Genomic DNA, 26,188 nt, shown 5'->3' with positions numbered 1-26,188 from the left:
TTTACTAATGAAAATTATTTTCTTAGAAGTAATTAATTTTGTTTTAGTGTAGACGATTTAATAAAAAGTAAACCAAGATTTTATTAAAATGTATACAACCTGATTCCAAGGAGTATTCCAAGAGTATTTATACATGCAAAAACAACAAATTTAAAAGCGTCAGCAATAATTTCGAAACAGTTTTCTTTATTAGTATTATTATATTAATGCATCAGTAATAAAGTAATTAGATTTACGAATAAATTATATTATACTATATTAATACACTCAGCAAATATTTATGATAATTTTTCTAATACGAATAGTTTCTAAACTCTTGGAAACAATAAAAATTCATAGTATTTTGAATGATAAATTTTTAAACTTTAATGCCATTCATAGAACACTGGGTTTTCATAATTTTAAAACCGTACAAAGTAAAATGTACATGATTATAAAGAAATATTTTGAATAAATATTGTTATTGTTAATTGAAGTACAGGGATACTAGACAAGTTAACGAACGATTTTACTGAAACGTTTTTGGTATTTTGAATTAAAGTAAAGGATTTACCAATCTCCGGGGATAAATTGGAATATTAAAACCTAATTTACTCGTATTGTTATTGTTTTTAGAAGTTTAAAATTTATTAGTTTTCAATTTACAATAGGTTACATTTAAATTAACTTTCAGTATATTGGATACACTCGTAATCACATGATAAGGAGTTCCAGAGAAACTCCTCAAAAATTACACTCTTGTATTACAAAGAATTTTTGTGGCAAGCAGAATATGCACTATGTAATTATCAACATTTAACACCTAACAGTAGAACAAGAGAAATAAAAATAAAGTCACAAATAGTAAGAAAAACGATGAAAAATGAGAGAAAAATAAAATCAAAAGATTATGCAATGAATTTGAAAATAAAAATCGAAGAGATAATTTACAGCATTCACAACTGAAGTCACACTTGAACAGTAAATAATCACTAAGATCCTAAAAATGTAGCCGTTTTAGTCTTCTACCGTTATTCCCCTTGTCTAGTAGGTTCGAAGCTAAGTGATTCATGTGGTTGTTAAGTCGCAATTCGTAATTTGTACTGAAACGTATTTCCTCTCGAACGTATCGGAAAACCTTAATATTTTGTGTATTTCACTGTTTTTTTTTTTTTGTTTTTTGCAAACCAAGGTACATTTTATATAGTTCACTAGTTTGTTTTGAAACCGCTGTATGATTCTGACATTAGACTTACTCGTAATACCCCCAAGTGGGATCCCGTAGGTCCAGATCGGTTTTGAGATTGTAAATATACAAGCACCTTATTAGATGATAATTGAGAACATCTGCCCAACAACCAGAAAATTTTCTTGAACTTTATTTCAAGTTACCTTCTCTTCTCTCTTAAATGAACATTTCACTTTAATTTGACGGTCAAGGTGTAGACCTAGGTACCACGCAGTTTGCGGGATTACAAAACCATCAAAGTGGACCAGTAAATCATTTCTTTTCATCATGAATGTCAAATGGTTCGATTTTGCATGAATAACGCGTATTCTCCACGAATCAACAACTTGATAAAATCCAACTCAAATTGTCGGCTATTCGATGCTATAGTTGGGGTTGGCATTAACAGCAAAAACAGTTGTTATCGCAAAGGAAGCGACCGTAATTTTGTCTGTAGTCGGATGGTCTGCAGTAAAAGTAGAGTATAATACGGGCCCTAAGATAGAGCCTGAAGAACCCGCGACTTGATTTCGAAGAACGTGGACAACTTCTGGTTATATTTCATCTGAGAATAATGTCCTTTAAAGTAGCCGCGTACAACAATTTAATAAGGTTGAGGAATTCTCATCTTTGTACAAAAATGAATTTGTACAAAAGGCCGGGTGCCAGACCTTGCCAAAGGCCTGTTTATGTTTAGAAAGGCTGCCGAACAATATTTTTTTCTTTTCAAGGCTTTTGCTGATGTGTTTTCTCCATAGTAGAATGGTGATAACGGAAACCGAACCTGAATGTCAAGAATTATGTGGTCATGCTCCAAAACAGGCCACATCCTCTGAAGGAACAACTTTTCAAACATCGATAAAATAGTTAACAGTTCATTGGCCTGTAAGAAGCCACTTCGTATGCGGGTTTGCCTGGTTTCGAGATCATGACTCTTTGCGAAGGTCGGTAAGTATTTCTCCGGAAAATTCTGTACAATAGTTGGGTTATATACGATAGCTTTGGAAAGTAGCAAAAAGAGCATTTTATTTGTGTTTAATTCAAAACCAGGGATCTTCTGTGAGCTTTTTACCTTCCTGATCATATGAATAACTTCAGCTGTAGAAACCAACGATTGGGCTATCTAAGAAACCAATAATTTATTCCAAGTATTTCGTATTTCAAGCGGTTGAAAGACATCGCTTAAGTAAGTGGCAAATATTTCAGCCTCCTCCTAATCACTCTTACTTCAAGACCCATCTGACGGAAAATGTCAGGATGAAGGTTGAAGGTAGCTCATCGTGGCCCTCAGTGAGGAGTAATTGTCTCTACGCAAAGGCGATAGGCTTCAAAGATATACATAAATGTCTCATTTTTATAGCTGCAATAGCTGTTTCAACTTATGAGCGAAGATGTCTTATCCTCGGCTCTCCTGTATCGTTGCCATCTTCTTCTGATCTCCTTTTCGTAGCAGTAAGATCTAAAAACTTCTCTCGGGTGGCCTGTATTCGTTCAACTCTCACGCTTAAACTCCTATGTCAATCGTCAAGCAGCCTTCTGTACGATTGAGGCCAAGTATTACGTCGGTTTATCGATGTAATCGGAAGATCACAACTGAATAGGCACTACCAACGCATCCTCAATCAGACAACGGTGTGAATTTCAGTCTGTTCTGTATTTCTGGAGTACTGGTGACATTGCCTCCTTAATTACTAACGTGCGGATAATGAGCAGAACAGTTAAATGATCAGATATCGTCGAATCGAGATTGTTTTAAATTTCGGTGTATATCTGCGAAATTCCCCAGGGTACGAGTAAGTCGAACAAATCAGGGATCTTATTAGGATCCGACGGCCAGTAGGTAAGATGCATTCCGGAGATCATGTACAGATCCATGTTTGTAACGCAGTCCTTCAGAGGCCTGCCTCTAGGTGAAATTAGTCGAAATCCTCAGAGAGGATGCTTAGCATTCCAATCACCACCCACAATAATACGTGAACCAAGAGTTGAGAAGAAATCAGAAAAAGTGACAACAGTCATCTAGTGACGAGGAGGATTGTATTCTGCTGACACATTAAGCGGCCCAAGCCAATTCTAGATCTTTACTGAGGCTCGCCTGAATGTAAACTAATTTGTACTCCGTCAGTTGATGATGTTTTTAAACTATAACCGTATTACCTTCGTGTGCTCTGCCAAGAGGGTAGTAAGTATAGAACATAAAATAACGTCAAATCCGAAGAAAATTCTGATCAGAAAATGCTTATCTGAAAGCAAGAAATGCGTTCGATAATCAAAAAACTTCTAGTTCTTCTCTCCAACCTGCTAGTAGATTAATATTCCACGTTGCAACTCTCAGGAACTTAGCCATTAACAGAGTTGTGTAATTACTTAGTAAGAATCCTACTAGGTTTCATATTTGTTGCACGTGAAACTCTTTATGTATTGGACTTTAGATTATATCGCTTGTTCTCAGAAATATTCTGAATATCGTAACCAACAGCTGGAGTGTAAGATCTTGGAAGAGTAAAAGAATTCTTGTCTGGATCACCACTCCTACCTAATGATGGGGAGGTTGCATTATCCAGATTGAAGAAGCTAGCCTGCTACCTCGATTTCCAATAGGAGTAGTTTCTCCTAGTAACACTTTGCCACTCTTTTCTCTTCGTGATCTCTTTGTAAATCTTACATCAACAATCTCGTGAATCAGTTCTTTTAAGTACCAAGATAGTTACATTTTGCTATTTTTTTTTTTGAGTTTTTTTAATTTTGTTTTATTAAGTATATTTTTCTACAGCATGTGAGATGCTGGATCACGAGTAATAAGGTCATTATTCAATGTATTTAATTTTTATTATTTGTAGACAATTTAATTTCTCCCAGTGTAAAATCGATCTTTCGGTTAACATAATAGATAAAGGCTACAAGTTATTTATTAACGTAATTTTTTTTTTTTTAAATTGGTTGGTAATTAGTTTGTTAAACAAGAAATATTATAAAATAAAAATAAATAACAAACGCAGTCGTTTGCTACGTTACTCTGTTTTAAAATGTAAATGGCAGTTACTTTTAAAACATATTAAAATATAAATAATATTTTGCAAAAAATTAATCTAAAAATGTCCTTACGCGGAAATGTCCTTACTAATTCGTTCTGCTGCACCACTATCAGCTCACACCCGGATATGAAGGTCCTCTCCCTGCCCCTTACGTGCAGAGAGGACACTGGCTTCACCTGGTGAGACAGCTCTTTTCACTGAGAAAGCTTCTGATATACTTTGAAATTTGTTCTTATTCTGATAATGGCTCATTTAGAGAAAAATAATAATGCAAATATTTTTACTACCACTTAGGAGGAATAAATAAACAAAAATGGCTCAAAGTAACAACAGATATGTTTTGCAGTTGCAGTAAAATAGTATTAAATGCCATACAAGGACTGTTATAGGTAATTATATGAAGCCATAAAACATTTTCTACACTATTATTATGATATGAATCAACTGTTCTTAAAATATAATTTTCTTACAAAATAAGTATATGAATTAATTATCTTCTTACTTAAATAAATCTACTTCACGTAGTCCATTTTTATGTTTCATTAAAACATTACAAATTTACTACTTCCTTAATATTTCGTTAAATTTAAAAATTTGAAGAAAATTAAACCAATGGTAACCGAATAAAATAACCTAAATATTTGGGTGAGTTGGTAAGAAGTACATAGCTACACAAAGAATTTACATTTATCCCACTTTATTTTTGTATATTATGAGATATTTTACAGTAATATTTTTTAGTTAGGGAGTTTAGACATTTTTATTTTATTTCGAAATTAATTTTACAGTAATATATCAATTTGCTTCTTTCATATTTATAAATGCCATTTACTATGGCTTTAAAAATACCTCTGTACTGTATAAAATTAGTTTTTATTGGACTTTATTGAAAATAATTAATTTAAAATATTTTCTTAGTAGATGCAATTTATTTTTTAATTAATCCAGACAGCACTGGATGTACAGAAAGAAAGCCAGAAGGCAGACCGGATGGTGACTGGACTGAGCAAGCTGATGGGAAGTAGAGGCTCTAGGCTCTACGAACTTCGAAGCGTCGCTTGTATGCACATGTGGTAAACTCTGTGGTCCTGGATGGAGTCCCAGTATGACAGAGGCATTGGAAGTGGGGCGCAAACGGCGCTTGTTGGAGGGGGTTCAGCGCCGGGTCGCGCTCCGCGTGGTGGCGGCGTATAGTTCATAGTTCTGTGTCCACAGTGGCAGTCATAGTTGTGGCGGGTGTCATCCCGCTGCAGCACTTGGCCCGTCACAGGGTGAGGATGTACGAGGAAGGCTATGGAAATTACTCGTTTGAGACGATGATCGCTGAATGGCAGGCTCAGTGGGACACTGCCGGTAAAGGGCGATGGAACCACTGACTCATCAGGGGCATAAGATCGTGGTTCGGGAGAAGGGTTGTTGAGCTGAGCTATGCAATTCCTGACCGGCCACGGGGCTTTTAACACATATCTGTTTGGGGGTTTGGTGAGCTGAGCTATTGGATCATGCAATTCCTGACCGGCCACGGGGCTTTTAACACATATCTGTTTGGGGGTTTGGTGAGCTGAGCTATTAGATCATGCAATTCCTGACCGGCCACAGGGCTTTTAACACATATCTGTTTGGGAGGAGGATGTCAGAAGGCGAGGACTGCCCATACTGCGGAGGCAGGGACACTCTGAGCACGTAGTCTTCGAGTACGGCAGGTGGAATCATGACCGTCAGGTATGTGAACGGCTGATGGGGGCCGCCGATTGTGGAGAACATCAAAGGAAAGATGCCGACGAGCGAGCGTTGTACACGCTGATCTCGCAATACGTAACAGGAGTGATTCATCAGAAAGTTCGGGGAGCGAAGGCGTGAGGAACAGCCCTCTGTAGAGTCGTAATTCATCTGGGCTTGCTCTCGGATGGGCGGCGGTGAGGAAGCAGAGGAACTCCTGACCCACCGCAAACTGAAAAGATCGAGTCCCGGCGGGGGTGCCCCCTGGCGGAGCCTACGTTAGAGGCCAGACATCAAAGGATCGAGTCCCGAGTACCGGATTAGGGCGGCTGGGAACGGCATAGCCGAGCTTGGCGCTGTTCCTTCTCTGTGGTTAGAGGCAATGGCACCTCTCAGGCCGTGTTTATGCTTAAATGTGAATTCGGCGCTGGGAGGCAGTTAAAAAAGACGAAAAATAAAAATAAAAAACAGCACTGCATAAAATTAAATTTGTTAAAAGAAAATTTATGATGTCAAAAATTATCTTTTTATATATAATTATATACCGTAATACATATTAAAAAAAAAAAAAAAAAAAAATTGTTTCATATTTCACATTACTGACATCATATTTGTCTTAGGATATTTAAGGCGTAATATATCTCATAAAACTAGGTGATTTTAAAAAAATAGTTAATATTTCATTCGTGGTTAAGATTACTTTATCTGCAGATTTCTTGAAAGTTTCTTTAGGAGTCCTTGCCAGATACCGACAAAAACAGATTAACATAAATGAATAGGACTTACGCGCTTCAGTTTTTTATAAAAGTCAGCGATGTGTTATGAAAGTAGACGCTTAAACTATTGAACAATAATTTTACATTCACAGATTTTTTCCCATTTATTTTTACTTAAATGTAACCATTTTTGCTATTTTCACCACTGATAATCGTTAAATAAATGTCAGATTTTTTTTCAACGAAATTTGTTGTACATATTATTGATCTGTTCATTTTTAGAAAACTTCTGTAATTACGACGAAATGAAATCTTTACTTAAAGAAAATCGTTTGTGTGAAATTAAGTTTTTCTGAACACACAAATAAATATTTGTTAAACTATTTGTTTGTAAAATTATGATAATATTTTAAATGATCTAAATCCTAATGATTACAGGGTTTTCTTTTACCGTACAATGACCTAAATTCAATGAGGTTATTATTAAAAGATTAAAATATAATACAATATAGATTTAATAATGAACGATAAACATGATGATAATTATGAATGGGTTTCTTTGTGCGTTTGGGTTATTAAAATATTTAATTGGATTAGAAAGATATAATTAAAATGTACGTTGTGTTTATATATAAAATATATGAAAGTATTAATTAGTTAGCATTTAATTCTATTATAAACATCCCAACATCCCCTGCTCAGTTTGTGTCTCTCTCTATCTATCCTTATTTTATTCTTTTTTTAATTAAATGTATCATTCCATCTTCTGATTAACAAATTTCAATTAATAATAATAACTGATATTATAATTTAAATATTTAGCCACAGGTGATGTCACTTAGAAGATTTTCTCTTTGCTTTTCTTCAATTACTACCGTCGTTATAACATGCTAACTGTATCATAAATAATGTGTTATACTTAATAGAAAATAATTTCTCTTAAAAGTCTTTTCATTAATCAAAACATAAATAATAATAATATATTATCTTTGAGAGATTCTGTATAATTTTATATAATCTTTCTTTATAATAACTGTATATATTATTATCAACCCTTAGGAAATGATTCGTTGAGTTCTAACCGTAGATAAGAAAGACTGTATAATAGATGGAAAAGTATAAAGTCCTATAAAAGAATAATACTCGTTACGGTATTTCAAAATAATTTATATGTATGAATAAACGAAGTTTAATTAAATGACAGAGTTCTAAAATACATTAATAATTTTATTTTCTATGGTTAAATATTCTTAATCTAATTTTCAGTTTGTTTTATTATTTATAATAATTTTTTTTTAAATTTCAAACGTGTGCAATATAATACAATTTAACAGATTAAAGAAACAAAAAACCGCTGTTACAAATTTATTTGTATTATTTTTGTTTTATTATCTATTAATTTTATTTAAATAGAGCAATCTGTAAATCAAAATTTCAAGAATATTTCATATACGGGAATTAATTTTGATCTAATCACATGATATTTGAATAATATAGAAATACAAAAACTGAACTTTAATCTGAAGTTAGACAAAAATTTTATTGAATTGTGGAAGAAATAAATTCTTTTAAAATTAATTTTAAAAATTCAATCATTAACTGTTGAAACACACACATATATTAAAGAGAAGAGAGAGAGAAAGAGAGGTTTTATTTTAACGATCTCATTTCTCATAAGCTACCGTGTACAAGTCTAATTCTACGTACCAACAAATATGATTATAAGTATTCTATGTTAGCTTCGTTGTTTAGCTAACGAGAGAAGACACCTGAGTTCAACCGGATATAATTTTATAAGTAATAATTATACATATGACTTAACACATAGTTCTGTTATATTTATAAAGAGAGTGAGAGAAAGCGAGAAAACGCGGAAAACACGGTTTTTAACACCTTATATATATATATATATATATATATATATATATATATATGTGTATGTGTGTGTGTGTGTATTCGTTTTTATATATAGCTTGCGAGTTTTATAAGCGACAAAAGCAGTTCTTTAAAAAATTTATTTCCATAGTCGTTCGTTAATTAATAAATGGAATTTTATCCATCGTACAATTTTAATTTTTATTTCAATGATTATTTGGTCATTTTAAAATGATATCCAGATATCTAGTTCTTTTTTAATTATTATATTTTTATAGTAGTAAACGTTTTTCCATAAAAAAAACTCTTAATAGATGCAATTATTTAAATTACGTACAAACTCAACCATGAATAAATTTTGACAATTAGTTTAGGAGAAAGAGTAATATTACTGAGTAAAATAAATTTTTAATATTTTCAAAATGTAAATTTTTTAAATTCATTTAATAGTGTAAAATATTAGCACAAGAAAGCATTGTAATAATAAAATGCATTCATGGCACGATTCCGTATTCTTAATATAAAATATGTATAAATAAATAATTCTCCTTTATTATTTAAAAATTCCCTAAAATCATTATTCGCTCCAGAATATTCAGAAGTACTGTTATTTGTTTTTTTCTTTTATTTTGTGATAAATGTTTTATTTAAAATTATTTTAATGGCATAGTTTTAGGTATACTGGTATATTATTCCATGCAGTAGACCGACCACTAATAAAATATGTTTGGCACTATTTTACATTTATCAAAAGCTGTTTCAAAAAATTGTTTGATATTTTATACAGCTTAAGTTACATTATTGTAGGTATTATATTTTTATAATTTTATTTCTCAAAATAAAATGTAAACGAAACTTTGGAAAATAAATTGCTTCTAGACTTAAAAAGGTGGTGGTGTATTTCTTAAATACTAGAATGTATATATTTTCTTTGAGTAAGAGTCAAGACTGGATAAACATATGAGTTTTATTGAAAATGGAAAACCCGGAATATAAAATAATATCTCTGAACATTGATGCCTAAATATTTAGGAATATGAAATCATATGCTAAATATATTGTAAATAGAATGAACGATAATAAGGGGGTTCAATGAACGTATCATTATATAAATTGTAAATCCCTTCAATATATACTTTAAAATCCTCAATTAAGTAAGAAAAGGACAACATGAGTAGTAATCATATTCAAATGTATTTTTGCATGTGTGTGCGTGTGTGAGGATGGAAGGGATGTTGGTGATGTTATATAAGGTGGTCGCGCGGGCGGTAGAGAGTAAGAGGGCGCACTAGTAGGGATTTTTCCCAACAAGGCCTGGCAATAAGCCGAGGGCTAATCGTGGGCCTCCTCCACGGTCGAGGAGTGAAGAGGAAGGTCTTAAATCTAAGCTTTCCTTCTCTCTCGCGCCTGCTACATCCATCCTCTTATTCTATCCTTGTTACACTTTTACTCTCCCTCATCCCGTTGACTGGACTTCCCTTACAGTAATATCCTATTTCCTCCCCTATCCCGTGCTTTTCAGTAAAGGCTAATCATTTGTTCAGGAATCGTGGGACGACGGACCGTCTTTATTAAGCCTCCAATTAGTAAACGTTCCTTTTTAATAAAAACCTAATATTTTTACAATAATATTAAAAAAAATTTAATATTCAATAAGTAAAGAATCCTCTTGAACTTTTTTATTATTAGTACAGACTATGTCGTAAGTTGAGTAAAAATATTTTGAATAAAAAAATATTATCATTTCTCATTCCGTTTCACTTTTACATCCAAAATGAAGGAGTTGACAAAAGGAAACCGTAGAAAAAAACGTAGATCGGTTAATGAAAGATATAAAAGATAAAACCTTTTATAATTTATAAATTTTCAATTATATGCTTAACGTAAATTTTATTAAAAGGTATTAATATTAATTAAGTATTACACTTAAACTATTTAAAAAAGTGGAGTTAATTAAACATTTTTCGTATTAATAAGAATATTATATTTTCCTGTCGAGCGGTATAAGTGTAAATGATGAATTCATTATTTTGGCACAAAAAGGTGCCAATATTTTTCTGCTTATTATATATAAAATGGGATATGAAACTCCAGTCAGAGCTGCTTTTTTGAAAGTACGATGAAATTTGTTTCATCAGACAAAACTAAATAGTATAAAGTATTACCTGCTTTGCGGTGGGTTTTCATACCGATTTATAGAAACATTTCGGAACAGAAAGGAATGATAAACCATGTCTCACCATAATTTTCAAAGAATGCATATTATTCTTGAAATTATCATTTTTAAGTGTTATTTATGAAACGTGAGTAATACCATTACAGCAATGGAATTTGACAAAAAATCCAATTGAAGATTATTTTATAAGTTGATTTCAATTTTCTCTTTAAAATACGTATAATTGAAATTTTTTAAATTTTAATCTTTTTATCCTATTATCCTATTTTTGATTTTGGGTTATCGGTCTGTCCACATATTCTACAGGACTACTGGATAACGTTATCCTCATTATACCTTAGTGGACTGATTTAAAAAAAATTTCTAATCGCGATTCATCTCTCATAGTTAACTTTAATTTTTGGGGATTAGCCTGTAGTTGCTAGAATAAATAAATAATGTTGAAGATTAAAAAATAAAATTAAAAAATAGAAATAATTGTTAAAATAAATAATTTAAACTTATCGTAAGATATTCGTAAGGAGCCAAAAACTCAATTTAATGAAAAATTGTTTTTACTATTTATTTTTCCCGATACCTTCAAACTTGTTTTTTTTAAAGAATTTTTTCAAAAATGTCTGAAATACCAAATTTGAAATTGGTTTAATTTGCAACGTCTATGTAATTTTTTTTTTACAATTTCGAATTATTGATAGATAATTTTTTTTATTTAAATGATAAGCTTTAGAGAAAAGATTTTACGGTAAATATTTGAAAATATCTTGTAGAAAACACTTTTTAAATTCTTGATTCAAACTTAACCACATATCCACCCAAAACTGGCTTTTTCAATTAACATACTAACGCGTTTTAACAAAAGTTCTTTCGGAACGAATAAAAACTTTAAACTTCGCAGTCTTTAGTTTACAGAATTAATTTGTGATATAAACGATTCTATGAACAACAAATAAATTTTAATATAATACAATCAACTTCAGTAATAAGGACTGGGAAAGTACTTTTCATAAGGATTTCTTTACTGGCAATATATACAAAATGGAACACAATAATATATAAATAAATAAACGTGATTTGTAATTTCTTTTGAAGAGAAATAATCTAAAATGATTAAAAACATTCCAATAAAAATACAAGTAATCTACATAATCAATTTTGTATACAGTTTCGTGTATGAAATATTCCTTGACTTATGAAACAGGATTACATTCACCCAAAACACTTAAAAATCATTAAGATAAAAAAAGAAAACAACACACACCTTTGTTCCTTATACCAGATATGTATACAAATGAATCGATTGTTATTAAAATAAAACAGTTCTAGAGAAAGGCCAGAATTTTCTTCAGGGAATTTATTGTATGCTTCTGATGAATCTCAAGATCTAAGAGAAAAGTAATTTTTAGCCTTATTTCATTTTAAAATTTTTGTTGACAAATTTCATTGTTATTTGATTTATCAGTATCTTGTTTTTTTGAATTTCAACTTTGGGCTCCTGCAAGTGTCTCAAGTTTTATCCAAGATGAAGGTATGTCAAATTTTATTCGGTGTATAAAATGTCTTAAAACTTTTAACATCTGTCTCTTCCGATATTTTATACCATGTTGTTTTAACAACACATGACTTGTGTAACACAATTACAACACATTCCAACACATGACTTCCTTGTACGCTTACTCAGTTATATTTACACATTTTTTTAAATGAAAAATTCAATTTTTGGTATTTCATTAAAACCTTCTGATATTTTTTCACACACACACACATATATATATATATATATATATATATATATACTTTGTTATTGAATCATTATTTATCATAATTTTTGTTTTTACAATGAGAGATTGATAATTATTAATAAATCAATACATTCAAATTAAAAAAATAAGTTAAAAATAAAAGGAGATGAAGTCTGATTCGAACCGATGTGCCTTCCCCTTGTAAAAACCAAATATTTCATTAATTAAAATTTTATTTGGCTATAATGGAACCAATGAAATTAAGTATCACTTATGATGTATCGTTGAAAAGTTCTCAATGAGGGCTTATTACTAAAGTTAAGAAAAAATAAAAAATCCAATTTTTTTTGAGATTTTGGGCTATTTTGGACATTTTTAGTTCAGTCGATTGCAATCGAAAGGGGAGGTACACAACCAGATGTTACAAGAGTCCTAAATCCAAAATTTCAACATCCTACAGCTAATCGTTTTTGAGTTATGCAAGATACGTACTACATACATGCATACTTTACTTCGTAGAAGGAAGTAAAAACAAATTAAGCAAAAATAAGATTTTTTTATTTTTATATATTGACATTAAATCGTGATCATTATTCTCCACTCATTTAGTAAATAAATTTAAAGAACCAATTACCCGTAGTGGTTATAATTTCAACATATTCTCTCCGATACAATAGTTAAACCATTTTTATTTTTCTCAAGAGTTTCCTTTTGTCTCTTCCCACATTGTGCTTCCTATTAACTAAAGAGTCTATAAATTTCTATTCGGTAGACGCTGCCACACATACTTTGCATAAGTCTCTATTTCGATTAAATATCTGAATTCTATCTGATCCTTCTTCAGCATTTTACGAATTACAACTTTTTTGTTAACTTTACGAAGCGATCCGTGCGAAAAAATCTTAAGTTATTGGTTTCGTAGTGCAACAAATAAAATTCTATCAAAATTTTACTGCCTGCAAAATTTTTTACATTTATTTCTTAATTTCTAAGAGTTTTTTTGCACATTTCTGTAACTACAACTAAACTAATTTTCCTCTATTAGTATAAAATCGTAACTAACCTTTCTTCAATTTTGAAAAAAATTTACTTTTTCTCTGAACGAACATCGATTTTCTTTTATAACAACATTTTATGTTTTTCTTCATCGATCTTTTTTGCTGCTGCTCGATATAAAGTTAGCTCTGTCTTTTAAATTTATAATTATTCAGTATTTTACCGTACAGTATAAGAATGATTAGTTTTTTTAATATTTTAAGAATATTTTAGTTTTTACTTAGTTTATCGTAAAATTGATGCACTCATGAAACTTTGGCAAAATGAACCTACAGTCCCTAACAATCCACTTAAATATTCTTAGACGAATAAATATTCTTCTTTACGAATAAATATTCTGTAAATATTTGTAAAGAAGAATATTTATTCGTCTGTGTGAATTTTTAGGTGACTAATAACATTCATGTTCAGGTTTTAATAAGATTGTTCTTAACGTCAAAATCGATTACACAACTTCGATACCTCTAAGAGTATTTGTTAGTGTCACTGACTCTGATTTTATTTATGCAACAATTTCCATTTGAATTTGCAGAAACATAAATATGCATTATTTGTAACATATATTACAAAATATAATTCTATTTTACACCATTCGTTAAGCGCAGTATATTTTCAAATAAATATGTTCTTAAAATAACAGCTTATATTCTTCAAATATGTTTACTATTTGAATTATAATTATTGATATTTGATATGCTTCTTTTATTATAGGTATATATATATTATTTCCAAGGAATTAAAAGCCCAACAGGGTCAATTTTTCCTTGAGGAGGTTTTGAAGTATCGATCGTTGCGTTAATGACTTATTTCAAGATTTCCCCTAACGATCACTTACCTCTCTTATATTTCCATTTTTTTTATTTATTTTTTTAATGAGCTTTGATTGGACGCTCACTGCAATTACTGTAGGAATATTTAGTCTTTACAAAGCCTCGAATCCTTAGTATTGTTTATATTTGATAATGGTAACTCAGCTTATGGATCTATTTTAAAATTTGTTTCTATGTAATGACTGAACTAAACCAAAAGTTGAGTTAAGGAGCTTATCAGGTAATGTATTCGTAATCTAGCCCAAAACATGTTACTGTAGTAAGGCGTATGCTCTACACACCGAAATTGAAGGATCTAAATAATTAATCCATAGTACGGTAGTACGGATTAATGCTACGATACTTCCGTATTGTAACATTGATAATTTCTCTGCCGTCAGTAAGTAGTAAGAAAATTTTTAATTACTTCTTCCTGTAAGCTGGATGTACATCTACTTTTGTTGAATCTGGTAGTACATTACAATTCGGAGTTTGCTCCATAACAGCTGATCATATTTCGGTCAAAGATTCAACGAATTGTTAGCCACTGTGTATCACAGTGGCTATAAAAGACAATACACTCTCACTCATTCATGATTAGATATTATATAAATGAAGTAAATTTAGATCTTTCCGGTGTATTTAAAATATACTAATGATTATTCCATAGTGCACTTTAGTTTTACATTACAGAGTTAAAGTTAGTTTTAACAGTAATTAATGGTGCGATCTAGTATAACTTGTAACTCTTCAAGGGTTTTTCATTCTCCCTTAACAATCGTCAATTGTCCCCCACACTCTTCTTTCTTGGAATTTCATTATTGCTCTTTCCTTTTATTATTCTCATTCTCATTTATCTTATGGTCATTATTTATCTGCGGTATTTTCTCTTTCCTAGTGGAGAATTTCAGAATGAATTTTTTATCAAATGTTATATAACAATTTATTTTATTTCATTTGTTTACTCTCGGTTTTTATATATTTTTTGCCGTTATTGTCCTTAGTGAGTAAAAAATTGGTCTTATTATTTCAACTTCATGTATCATTATAAAATCCTTTTATGCGCGTTTAAAAGTGTTGATATATTTTCTAATTTAAAATTTTAATTTTGAAAAATATTTTTGCAAGTTTCATAAAATAATAAATTTATTAGAAGTTTCTTGCTAAATATTTATTTGGAAATAAGCATGCATAAAATCTTTTAACTGTAATTCTGGTCTTTTCTTATTTTACAACAGATACTACCACTATTTTAACCTACTTTCATCTGAAATTATTTAGAAACTCCATTTTCTGTGTGCTTCAATGGTATTAATGATTTACATTGCTTTTTCATTTAGTATGTCTCTTTTTTTTAATTTAGTGTCTTTCTAAATATCATAGGCATATATGCTGAGTTTGCACTCATTACATGACGTATATTTTACTGTAGTTTCAACATTTGCTGATTATATTTGTGATTAATGTAATATTTTTTATATGTGTCAAGTTGCTTTAAGATTATTTGAAAAACTTGATCTGCTGTTATGTAAGTAAATCTACTGAATTTCTCACTTATTTCCAGTTCGATACCACTGTAAACTATCGTTTTAACTTTCTATTTTTTCTGTATTTTAATGAATATTTAAAAATTATTACGGCATAAAAATTTTAATTTTATCATAAATAACTAAAACTACATACTTTTTAATAACTATATAATTGAATCAGTAATTTAAGAAAGGGCTCGATGAAAATTTCTGTAAAAAATTGGTTTTTTTGTTTGTATCTGGTTTTCTAGGGTAAATACAAAATCTGTAAAGAATGGCTCAATCCCATCAGTACATATGGAAGTCACAACCATTTAATGCATTCATTTCAGTAGTGATTCAACTTCAGGAGATGAGGCCTTTCTATAATGAACGTACTGATATCTGGTTGATTTAGAACCAGAAAGGAAGTTAGTTTATAGCAGTTAAACAAATTAACGAAGTGGCCACTTGTGCTTTTAATGTATTAAATGTTCCAAAAATAAAAAGGAAGAAAATTGTAGTCAATAAAGAAAGATACAAGAGTGAAGTAATCAAAATGAGTAAAGTATCGGGTCTTGAACATTCAAATTACAAAGGAAAAGTTATTCCAGCCAAACGTACTGGCGACAGTTGCAGGTAAGTTACTTGTACAACAGAAACGCTACTTATTAAAACTAATTAAAACCTACTAATTGAAACACTGCTCAAGCGCGGTAAATCCCCAGTAGATATGATAGTCATCAGTAACAAGAACCAACCTATACCAGAGAATTAATGTAGACTAAATAATGATTTTGTAAACCAATAATGATTTTACAAACAATGATATTCATCAAGAGAATAACATACAAGGTTGAACGTTAAAAAAAATGTGTGAAATTTTCAAAGAATAGCACCCCACTCACTAGTCAAGTTAAACATAAATTCTATTTGAAACATTTTAATAATAACTTTGAACTTTCAGGCAGACCCAAATAAGACATATGTGTTACATGAGAGCAACTTGTAAGAAAACTTAAAAGCCCCGCATTGAACGAATGTGCTAAACAGCCACTGCGGCTGAATAAATGATACACAAGCGCCGTGATAAAAAGTTTTTTACTAAAACGAAAGAAAGTAAAGAAGCAAGTAAGAAAGACGATAAGATTATCTCACTCTGTTTCGACTTCATGCAAAACCTGCTCGTGACGCGGATTCTAGTGCAGGATATATTTTATCTCAACTATGGGTTTATATATTTGACGTGCATAATCTTGGTACAGGAAAATCAGTTAAGTATGTATACCAAGAAAGTGAAGGGGAAAAGAGTGCAAACGAAGTTTGCTCCTTCATTCTTGATTATATAAAACATTTGGTGCCTGACACAGTGACCCTATTCCATCTGTTCTCAGATGAATGTGTAGAACAAAATAAAAATCAGACTCTGATTAGAATATGTGTTTGGTGTATTTCTTCACTGTTATGACAGAAACGCTACTTATTAAAACTAATTAAAACCTACTAATTGAAACACTGCTCAAGCGCGGTAAATCCCCAGTAGATATGATAGTCATCAGTAACAAGAACCAACCTATACCAGAGAATTAATGTAGACTAAATAATGATTTTGTAAACCAATAATGATTTTACAAACAATGATATTCATCAAGAGAATAACATACAAGGTTGAACGTTAAAAAAAATGTGTGAAATTTTCAAAGAATAGCACCCCACTCACTAGTCAAGTTAAACATAAATTCTATTTGAAACATTTTAATAATAACTTTGAACTTTCAGGCAGACCCAAATAAGACATATGTGTTACATGAGAGCAACTTGTAAGAAAACTTAAAAGCCCCGCATTGAACGAATGTGCTAAACAGCCACTGCGGCTGAATAAATGATACACAAGCGCCGTGATAAAAAGTTTTTTACTAAAACGAAAGAAAGTAAAGAAGCAAGTAAGAAAGACGATAAGATTATCTCACTCTGTTTCGACTTCATGCAAAACCTGCTCGTGACGCGGATTCTAGTGCAGGATATATTTTATCTCAACTATGGGTTTATATATTTGACGTGCATAATCTTGGTACAGGAAAATCAGTTAAGTATGTATACCAAGAAAGTGAAGGGGAAAAGAGTGCAAACGAAGTTTGCTCCTTCATTCTTGATTATATAAAACATTTGGTGCCTGACACAGTGACCCTATTCCATCTGTTCTCAGATGAATGTGTAGAACAAAATAAAAATCAGACTCTGATTAGAATATGTGTTTGGTGTATTTCTTCACTGTTATGACATAAGAACTATTTAGTTCTTACTATGGCCGCTTGGTCTCTTCTCTCTCCTCTCGAACGACAAGCGTTCACATATGTTGCAACAATTATGTATTTTTTATTCTTTTTCATGAGCATTATGTACGTATTTTGTTATGTTTAAAGTATAATGCTTTCAGCACCACATTGTAAAAAACTATTTATCCTCCCGACGGATGAATCATCAAATTACAGTCCACTAGAAACACGAATTTATATTACAAAATTTTAAACAAAACAATATGCACAGCCTTAGCCGAGATCAAACGATTTGAAAAAATGTATCATTTCTTCTCTATCAGAGGCCATTCGTTTAATACAGGGGACCGAGACTTTGGCCTCATAAAAAGACTTATTCGAAAATGTGACCGAATATATTTTTGAATGCAATATATTAAGATTACTGTAAACGCTGTAAAAAAAAACAAAAAAAACAATAAGTTTACTGTAAAAATTATATCCCACCACGATATTTTAAATTTTAGTCGATGGTGACAAAAATTTTATTAAACAACCTATTTTTCACGTGAAACTAAAAGAGTACCACGGAATGAGAAAATAACACTACAGCCTACAATGTTCATGGAATTCAGTTATTATTCCAACCATTCAGGGCAAGCTTGTGCATCAAAGTACATCGAACATTTTTCCATCACACATTTGAGCTGAAAATACCTGCTACAACACGTGTCAGCCTGCCCAACGTATGTGTGTTCACCGAAAAAGTGCCCATAATTGAGAAAACCTACAATATTTGTCAAAATTGCTGTGTTGTATTCCTGATCATCAACGTTTTTACAGACATACGTGTATGGCTTATAACTAACAAAAACACAGAAAAATGAAAAAATCGATATTTTTTCAGTCGAATTATTTTTTTTATTGTTTATTTTTCTAACGTGCACACTGTGTAATTCAACTATACTAGGCCTGCATAATTTCTAATAATAGATTACGGTTCCTCTATTATTTGACCTTTTTTTTTCTTGATTTAAGAACGGACTCAATCCATTATTTTAAGTTAGCATAAATGCTATAAAAATTAATAAATATTATTAATATGTAAAATATCCAAATGCTTAAGTTACACTAGAACTTTGTAACAGCAGCATTAAACATAATTTCTTTACAAAAAGGTTGTAAAGACCTTGTGTGTCTCCTCAAAATTTAGAAAGATGCCATCATGCCTTTTCATGAATGACTGATTCAATTATAATTCTCAAATTGCTTGACTACACAAAGTACATTATTCTGTTGCTTTTCAGTATCCGCTTCTGTCTTTATTTTGTCTATGACTTAAGCAAAGACCAGAATTAAGAGAAACTGGAACTATAGAGAAAATGATTAATGAATTTTTGACATTATTTTACTGGTGGGAAAGTTCCTTCCAAATTTTTTATAATTTAAATTGTAGAAGGAATCCTCAGAGCGAAAATGGCGAGACCGTTTTTGAGGCATATCGAGCTGTTTTCAAATTCATCCCTTTATAGAATTTTTTTTTTATGTTTTTGTTCTCCTGCTCCCGTGTTCCAGCTCAACAACGAAGTATTACTAAGCCCAGGAGAGTGTCCTTGCGACTCCAGAGCCTCCCCGCCTAACAGCAGATCGTCTGGCATGGCAGGTTGGCTCACCGGTTCCGCACTGCCTTATTTTTATTCCGCACTGCCTCTAACCGCTAAGGCCAGGGACACCGGACCCAGCATAGACGGGTCCAGTGTTCCTGGCCTTAGCCATTTATACCCTGTCCCTATCCCTAGCCTTAGCCAATTCTACACCGGGCCCGGCGTAGAATTGGCTAAGGCCGGTGTCCCTTTTTATAAAAATTTTTAATTAAAAAAGTTGCTTAGATTTTAATTAACTGTACCTATAAAAGAAGTTGTGTCTAACTTGTAATCAACGCCCAGAAAAAACTATAAAAGATAAATTGATCAAAATTTGCATACATATTCTTTTTACGGTGAAGTGGACACTAAGAAATATATTTTTTTGAAATTTCGAGTTTAAATAATTAATATGGGGTACAAATTAAATTTACTAATTTTTTTTTTTTTTAATTTCTCGGCAAAAATTGAAGTTATAAACTTGATTTTTGGTGTGTGTAATCTTCATGTTGCTAAAAACCAATTTTTAGATGTTTTGAAATTTGACCTTGTAAGGGGGGATGAAAGGTAAAAAAATGTTAAATTATAATTGAACATTTTCATCATTTCCGACTACACAAAACGAAATATTCACTCAATTTGGTCTTGCAAATATTCTTCAGATAAATAATTAAAAACCATTTTCGAATATTTTGAATTTAGATTTTTTAAAGAGTACAGCGGTGTACGGCGTGACGGCTCAATCAACAAAGCCACTGCCATTTTTATTGTATAACAGTAACAACAGTCCTACAGCCATACAGTTACCGTATTAGAGTAACAACTGATATAAAATTAAAATTGTTTCAACCAGTTTTGCATGGAACTGAATATCTTTAACTGCACGTGTAAGGTAGGTGTGTAATAGCAAAAAGTCTTTAAAATGAAAATTACCCTAGTAAAAAAGTTAGAAGAATTTTTTCAACTTTTTTTTCGAAATGTAAATGGCTTTAAGGTGGTCTTTTTTCTTCTCCTCAACGTTGGTCTATAGATGATCATTCATCAAAGGTTTCCTTTCTCAAGGTAGTAGTTTGATTTGATAATATGAACGTCTTTCTTTGATGTTGTCCAGGAAAATTTGTCTCTCTCTTCCACTTTCTATTGTGGTATTTCTACAAGCAATGAAGTATACCGGAATGAATGATGCATTGATGACCTACTTACGTGCTCCGTCTCTCGTTAATTATTTCTACAATTGCCTTGCTTTTCCTCTATTGTCCTCAGGAATTAATTTATTATCCTGTTAGTCCAAGTTATTCGTACGGCTCAACATTATACCACATTTCGATTGAACCTAATTTTGCTCTTTTCTCAATTAGTTTCGAGATTTTATTTATTTATTTTATTTTAATTAGTTGATTTTAACAACTGATTTTATTTATTTAAATTCATTTTTATGCAGCTTCATTTTCTCAAAAGTTCCATCGTTTTCTTTAAATAAATAAGCAGATCTTTCTTTGCATATGCTGTTAGACTAATGTCATCTGTTAAGCATATTGTTTTGAACAGCACGCAGCTTTCTTTAACGTGGAAAATGATAAGATAGTGTGTATATCATATATATATATATATATATATATATATATATATATATATATATATATATATATATATATATATATATATGTATATATATATATATATATGTATATATACATATTAAACAAAAGCAGCGAGCTGTTTATATTAATGCAAACAAATTACAGAAAAGAAGTTTATAACGAGTTTTTAAGAAGATTTTGTGTAGATTACATTGCACGTAATATTAATTTTGAATTATATGACATTTTAGTGATATGATCGTAATCTTGTAATTTTATAGTCACGAAGTATAATTGAACCAAATATTTGTAATAATAGAATTAAAGGATTTTATTTACATATTTACATGAAATATGATAGCTGTATACATTCCATATTTGTTATAACGAAATTAAAACTATTATAAGATGTAAAATTTTGTTATATGCTGTACTTATACCATTATATATATCACATCATCAACTACAAAAATGAAATTCATTAATTTAAAATTCTTACATTTTGCAATCTTATACCGTTATTCATTGTAATATTAAATTTTAAATTATCAAGAATAAGATTTCTTTTTTATGAAAGAGCGAAAATCAACAGCTATGGTTATTAGCCCGCCTAGAAATTGAAGTGTATGCCATACCATACCTGACCGTATGCCATGCATGAGCGGGATTCGAACCCGGGAATTCCATGGCTGAGAATAAGATTTAAATTTAATTAATATTGATAAATATTTCTATATAAACTAAGATTTTTCTCTATTTTCATTCTTAATTTGAAACTAAATAAATAGATTTAATTTAGATTTGACAAGCCGGTTCTCGTCTAGACAGGGGACTCCTGCTACGTTCGTTATCCTCATGTTTGTGAGATTAATACTGATAAATTACAATTAAGGTATACAGACTTTAAACGTATCTGAAAAATAAACAAAATTACAAAATATATATATATATATATATATATATATATATATATGTACACATTACATATAAAAAAAAATAATTTTACAAAACAAACTAATGTGATTAAAATTCTAATACACTTATCTACTCTAAAATAAAATAATTACGTTTTTTAAAACAAATCTCCGTACAATTATGGACAACTTATAAAATAAAAGTTAAAAAAATAAAAATAAAAGTACGAGTAAATATGTACTACAACGAAACATAATGGTTTAATTAATAATAAGATAGGTACTATTAAAGAAAAACCAAAACATTTTATTATTTACGAATTGAAATTTAAGTAGTGAAACATTTATCGAAAATGTTAAAATCAAATTTCACTTAGAATTAAATGCACTAACATGGAAAATAAATTCACTATTGTCCAACATAAATTTATAATCAAAAGAATTGATTTTTAACATTTGTCCAGTGTGTATCAATAAGAATAAATGGAAAGCCAAAAACGCAAAAGAGATATTTGAAATGTATTATCATAGACGTGCATTAATTTAGGATGATGAAGATTTAAATGTAGAAGTTTTATGACATAAGTTGTGAGTAGATAAATAATATCTGAGCTAAATATTAACTGCGGAATTAGCTAAACCTCTCACAAAACCACGGAGCAGATACAAATATGAATTTAGCATGTATGAGCAATCTCTCAGTTGTTTAGACTAGTCATTTTGTCATTCCTACGCGTAATTGCAATTATTGTTTTATGTGTATAATTGACTGTAAGTTATCACTTGTCTGGCGCCGTGGCATGCCGATAATAGCAAAATTCTGTTGAGTCTTTGTTATTGATGTGTAATAACGATAACATCATTTGTATAATTCACACAGTTATTCAGTTCAGCGAAAAAATATCTTATAATCATAGGAACACGATAATATAGAACGTACTCTGTACGCTCTATTAACGTCTATTAACAGTTTTATTTTAAATTTTTATAACAGTGTTATTTTCATTAATTTTACTTTTCTCCGTGTTTTTGTGTCAATCTGGTTTTAAAAATGAGTGATTCTGTCGTGATACGTAAACCGGGAAACCCTTAAGAAGCTCCGAAAAGAAACAATAATCAGTAACATATATGTAACCTTAAAATAAGATAACCCTGAAACTGCAGTCAGAGACATTGCTCGGAAAGCAAGTGGTACTACAGGTGTTAGCGAAAAAGCACACCGGGTTGGTCGAGTGGTGAACGCATCTTCGCAAATCAGCTGATTACGAAGTCGAGAGTTCTAAGGTTCAAATGCTATCAAAGGCAGTTACGTTTATACGGATTTGAATATTAGATAATTGATACCGGTGTTCTTCGGTAGTTGGGATTTAATTAACCACACATCTCAGAAATGGTCGACCTAAGTATGTACAAGACTACACTTAATTTTCACTCATACAAATCATCCTCTGAAGCGGTTCGTATCTACCCGATGGTGGTTCCGGTGGCTAAACAGAAAAAGAAAAAAGGCGTTAACGAATGAACAAGTTTTAATATAATAAAGAAATAGAAATTGGCAAAAACATCAATTCAGTAATGACTAATGATATTATGAATAAAATTTACGATGTTTCTAGGGAATATATCTACTTCTCAGAACCATAATGTGCAATCAATTAGGTATTATTCGTAATTTTACTTTTCGTACTTACAAGGCTTGTGTGACAAGACTAACTTCAAAACTGAGACTTGGTTACGAAAACTAAAATAATCTTTTATAAAGTGGGTTCGTTTATAATTTAATATATTTGTGCTATTGTTCCGCAAATGATAATAGACAATTTCCACATTTATATAAATTTCATGTAGTTTTATTTTAAATGATTTCCATAACTACCTTGAAAATATAGATAAATTATTTTTAACCTCAAAAATTTCGTTAACAGCTCTGAAACGGTAAAAATGTTGATATACTCAAAAAGTATTTTAAAATAATTTATCCAAAAAATATTTTTACGTTATAAGCTTCACATACTATTCGTGCATCATTGCAAAGACGATTGCGTGAAAACTGGAATACATGACTCTCTCTCTATCTCTCTCTCTCTCTCTCTCTCTCGCTCTTTCTATCTCTCTCTATTTATTTTTTCTGTTTAGTCTCCGGAACTACGGTAAGGTACTGAGATGTTGGTTAATTGAAACCCAACTACCGAAGAACACCGGTATCCACGATGTAGTATTCAAATCCGTATAAAAGTATCTTTCTGCCTTTACTAGGACTTGAAACTTGAACTCCCGACTTCGAAATCAGCTGATTTGCGATGACGAGTTAACCACTAGACCAGGCCGGTGGAGTTGGACTATATAACTGGATTATTTTTCCTTTAAGTATTTTATTTTTCACAAAAATCTCATTGTACATAACGAAATTCAGAAAAGAATCTTTCAAACAAGACATAATTTTTTATGATTTTGTTTGCATGAGTTACGTTGTTCTAAACTTAGGCTTCGTTATAAGTTATACGGATACGTATTTTTTTCTGCAATGTAAGTTAATTTTACGTTCTATATTAAAGTCTCATGTTGAAAAATTGGAAAAAAAAACACATAAAAAGATAATCCAAACTGATTATTTTTCTTTTTTTACAAGAATGACTTGTATATTACAATATTTTATTTTGTGTTCCTCTATAAAAGTTTATTTTTGTATTTCACGGTACTTCAGATAGTAACATAAAAAATATGGGTGAAAAACTTTACAACTTTTTAAGAAAGTTTCTTTGCTTGCAATGAAAAGAACTGTGGTCAGGCTCCGTAGTAAGTCTTTTTAGTAGTTTAAGGATTTTTACCATAGAGAGTCAAATGGGTTTTAAAGATGTTGGGGAGGGGATAAAAGTAGAAAGGGAAGAAGACTTAGAAGGGTGGTAGAGAAGAAAAGAAGTGCATTTACTTTTGAGAGCGGCGACAGTGCGTAACCGCCGCTTCCACCTTCTAGAAAATCTCCCTCCCACACGATTCTCTACTAAACTAAGAAAACTGAAATTTGTTTAATATTGCAGAAGTCCCTTCTTTTCCTTCCCGTACTACCGACTACCCTCTGCCTTTCTAAAAAGCTGAATAACGGGGCGTCCAACTGCCCCCGAGAGTCGTAGGATTTTACAGCTTTTGATGCCACAACTTTGCCTATTTATGTCCAACTACTTTACTTTTCCCTTACAGCCAAAAAGAAGAAAGCAGATTTAGACAATAATGAACAAAAAATAACTGCAATAATTTTTGCGGAATTCTTTTCCTCTGAAAAAAAGAAAGAAGTAAAACAAATCATTTTAAAAATATGTGAAATTAAATTAAAAGTAATTATTTCATTTCCCATCAGCAAAGTAATCATTAATACAATAATTTACACCATTTTTCTTTGCTGATAATTTTATTTTATAGACTTCATTATTTTACAACTTTAAATTTACGCATTCTAAATTCATTATTAATTTATCATTTTTCTTTTATTTAACTTCAGAAAAACGTATAATTAACTAAAGTATAATAATACTACATCACTTAATAAGCCCTTGAATAGTTTAGTGAGTACAAAGAAACAAATCCTAAAAATTCAGGGAGCACAGTTTTATTTTCATATTGATTATATAATTTTTTTTAACTAGTAATCCGTCATTATCTTTTTTTGTTTAAAGTAATACAAAATTAAGTATCTTAATCGTTTTCTGTTAAAATATCAGTTAAATTAGAAGCGAAAGAGTAACAGGGAACCCGACGAACGATTTAATCTCTAAATGACGTCAGAGTTCAATAGTAATAATCATTCCAGGCTTAGAAAGAATGAACAGTGACGTTTTTTGATCTTGTACAGAACAGGACATATTATTGCACACCGTTATCTCTAAAGTGCAAGTTATGTCCTGTTTTACGAAAGTCACCAATTCACTTAGCTAACCAGAGAAAGTAGCTTTATTGTCAAC

At 30.8% G+C, this 26,188-nt stretch overlaps 2 protein-coding genes across 2 annotated transcripts in view; both read left to right on the top strand.

Moving 5' to 3' along the window:
* The window catches only part of LOC142320294 (lachesin-like), an 884,028-nt gene that overhangs the window by 578,393 nt on the left and 279,447 nt on the right, over positions 1-26,188 (top strand). The gene's annotated exons all lie outside the window — the stretch shown is intronic.
* Positions 16,911-18,521, top strand: LOC142319811 (uncharacterized). Its single transcript, XM_075357489.1, has 3 exons — positions 16,911-17,118; positions 17,918-18,100; positions 18,388-18,521. Exons 1-3 carry the CDS (start codon positions 16,911-16,913, stop codon positions 18,519-18,521), a joined length of 525 nt encoding a protein of 174 aa, XP_075213604.1.

Source organism: Lycorma delicatula, chromosome 2, assembly GCF_047948215.1.
Source record: "Lycorma delicatula isolate Av1 chromosome 2, ASM4794821v1, whole genome shotgun sequence".
NCBI classification, from domain to species: Eukaryota; Metazoa; Arthropoda; class Insecta; order Hemiptera; family Fulgoridae; genus Lycorma; species Lycorma delicatula.
Note: the sequence above shows the minus strand (reverse complement) of the source record. Positions and strands in the feature narration are given on the sequence as shown.

What these genes read in the sequence shown, in the direction of transcription:
- LOC142319811 (XM_075357489.1), top strand. Translation starts at nt 16,911, where the DNA reads ATGATACACAAGCGCCGTGATAAAAAGTTTTTTACTAAAACGAAAGAA. An exon ending in GGTACAGGAAAATCAGTTAA is followed by an intron (nt 17,119 to 17,917) that starts GTATGTATACCA and finishes ATCTTGGTACAG; the next exon opens with GAAAATCAGTTAAGTATGTA. An exon ending in GATTAGAATATGTGTTTGGT is followed by an intron (nt 18,101 to 18,387) that starts GTATTTCTTCAC and finishes CAATATGCACAG; the next exon opens with CCTTAGCCGAGATCAAACGA.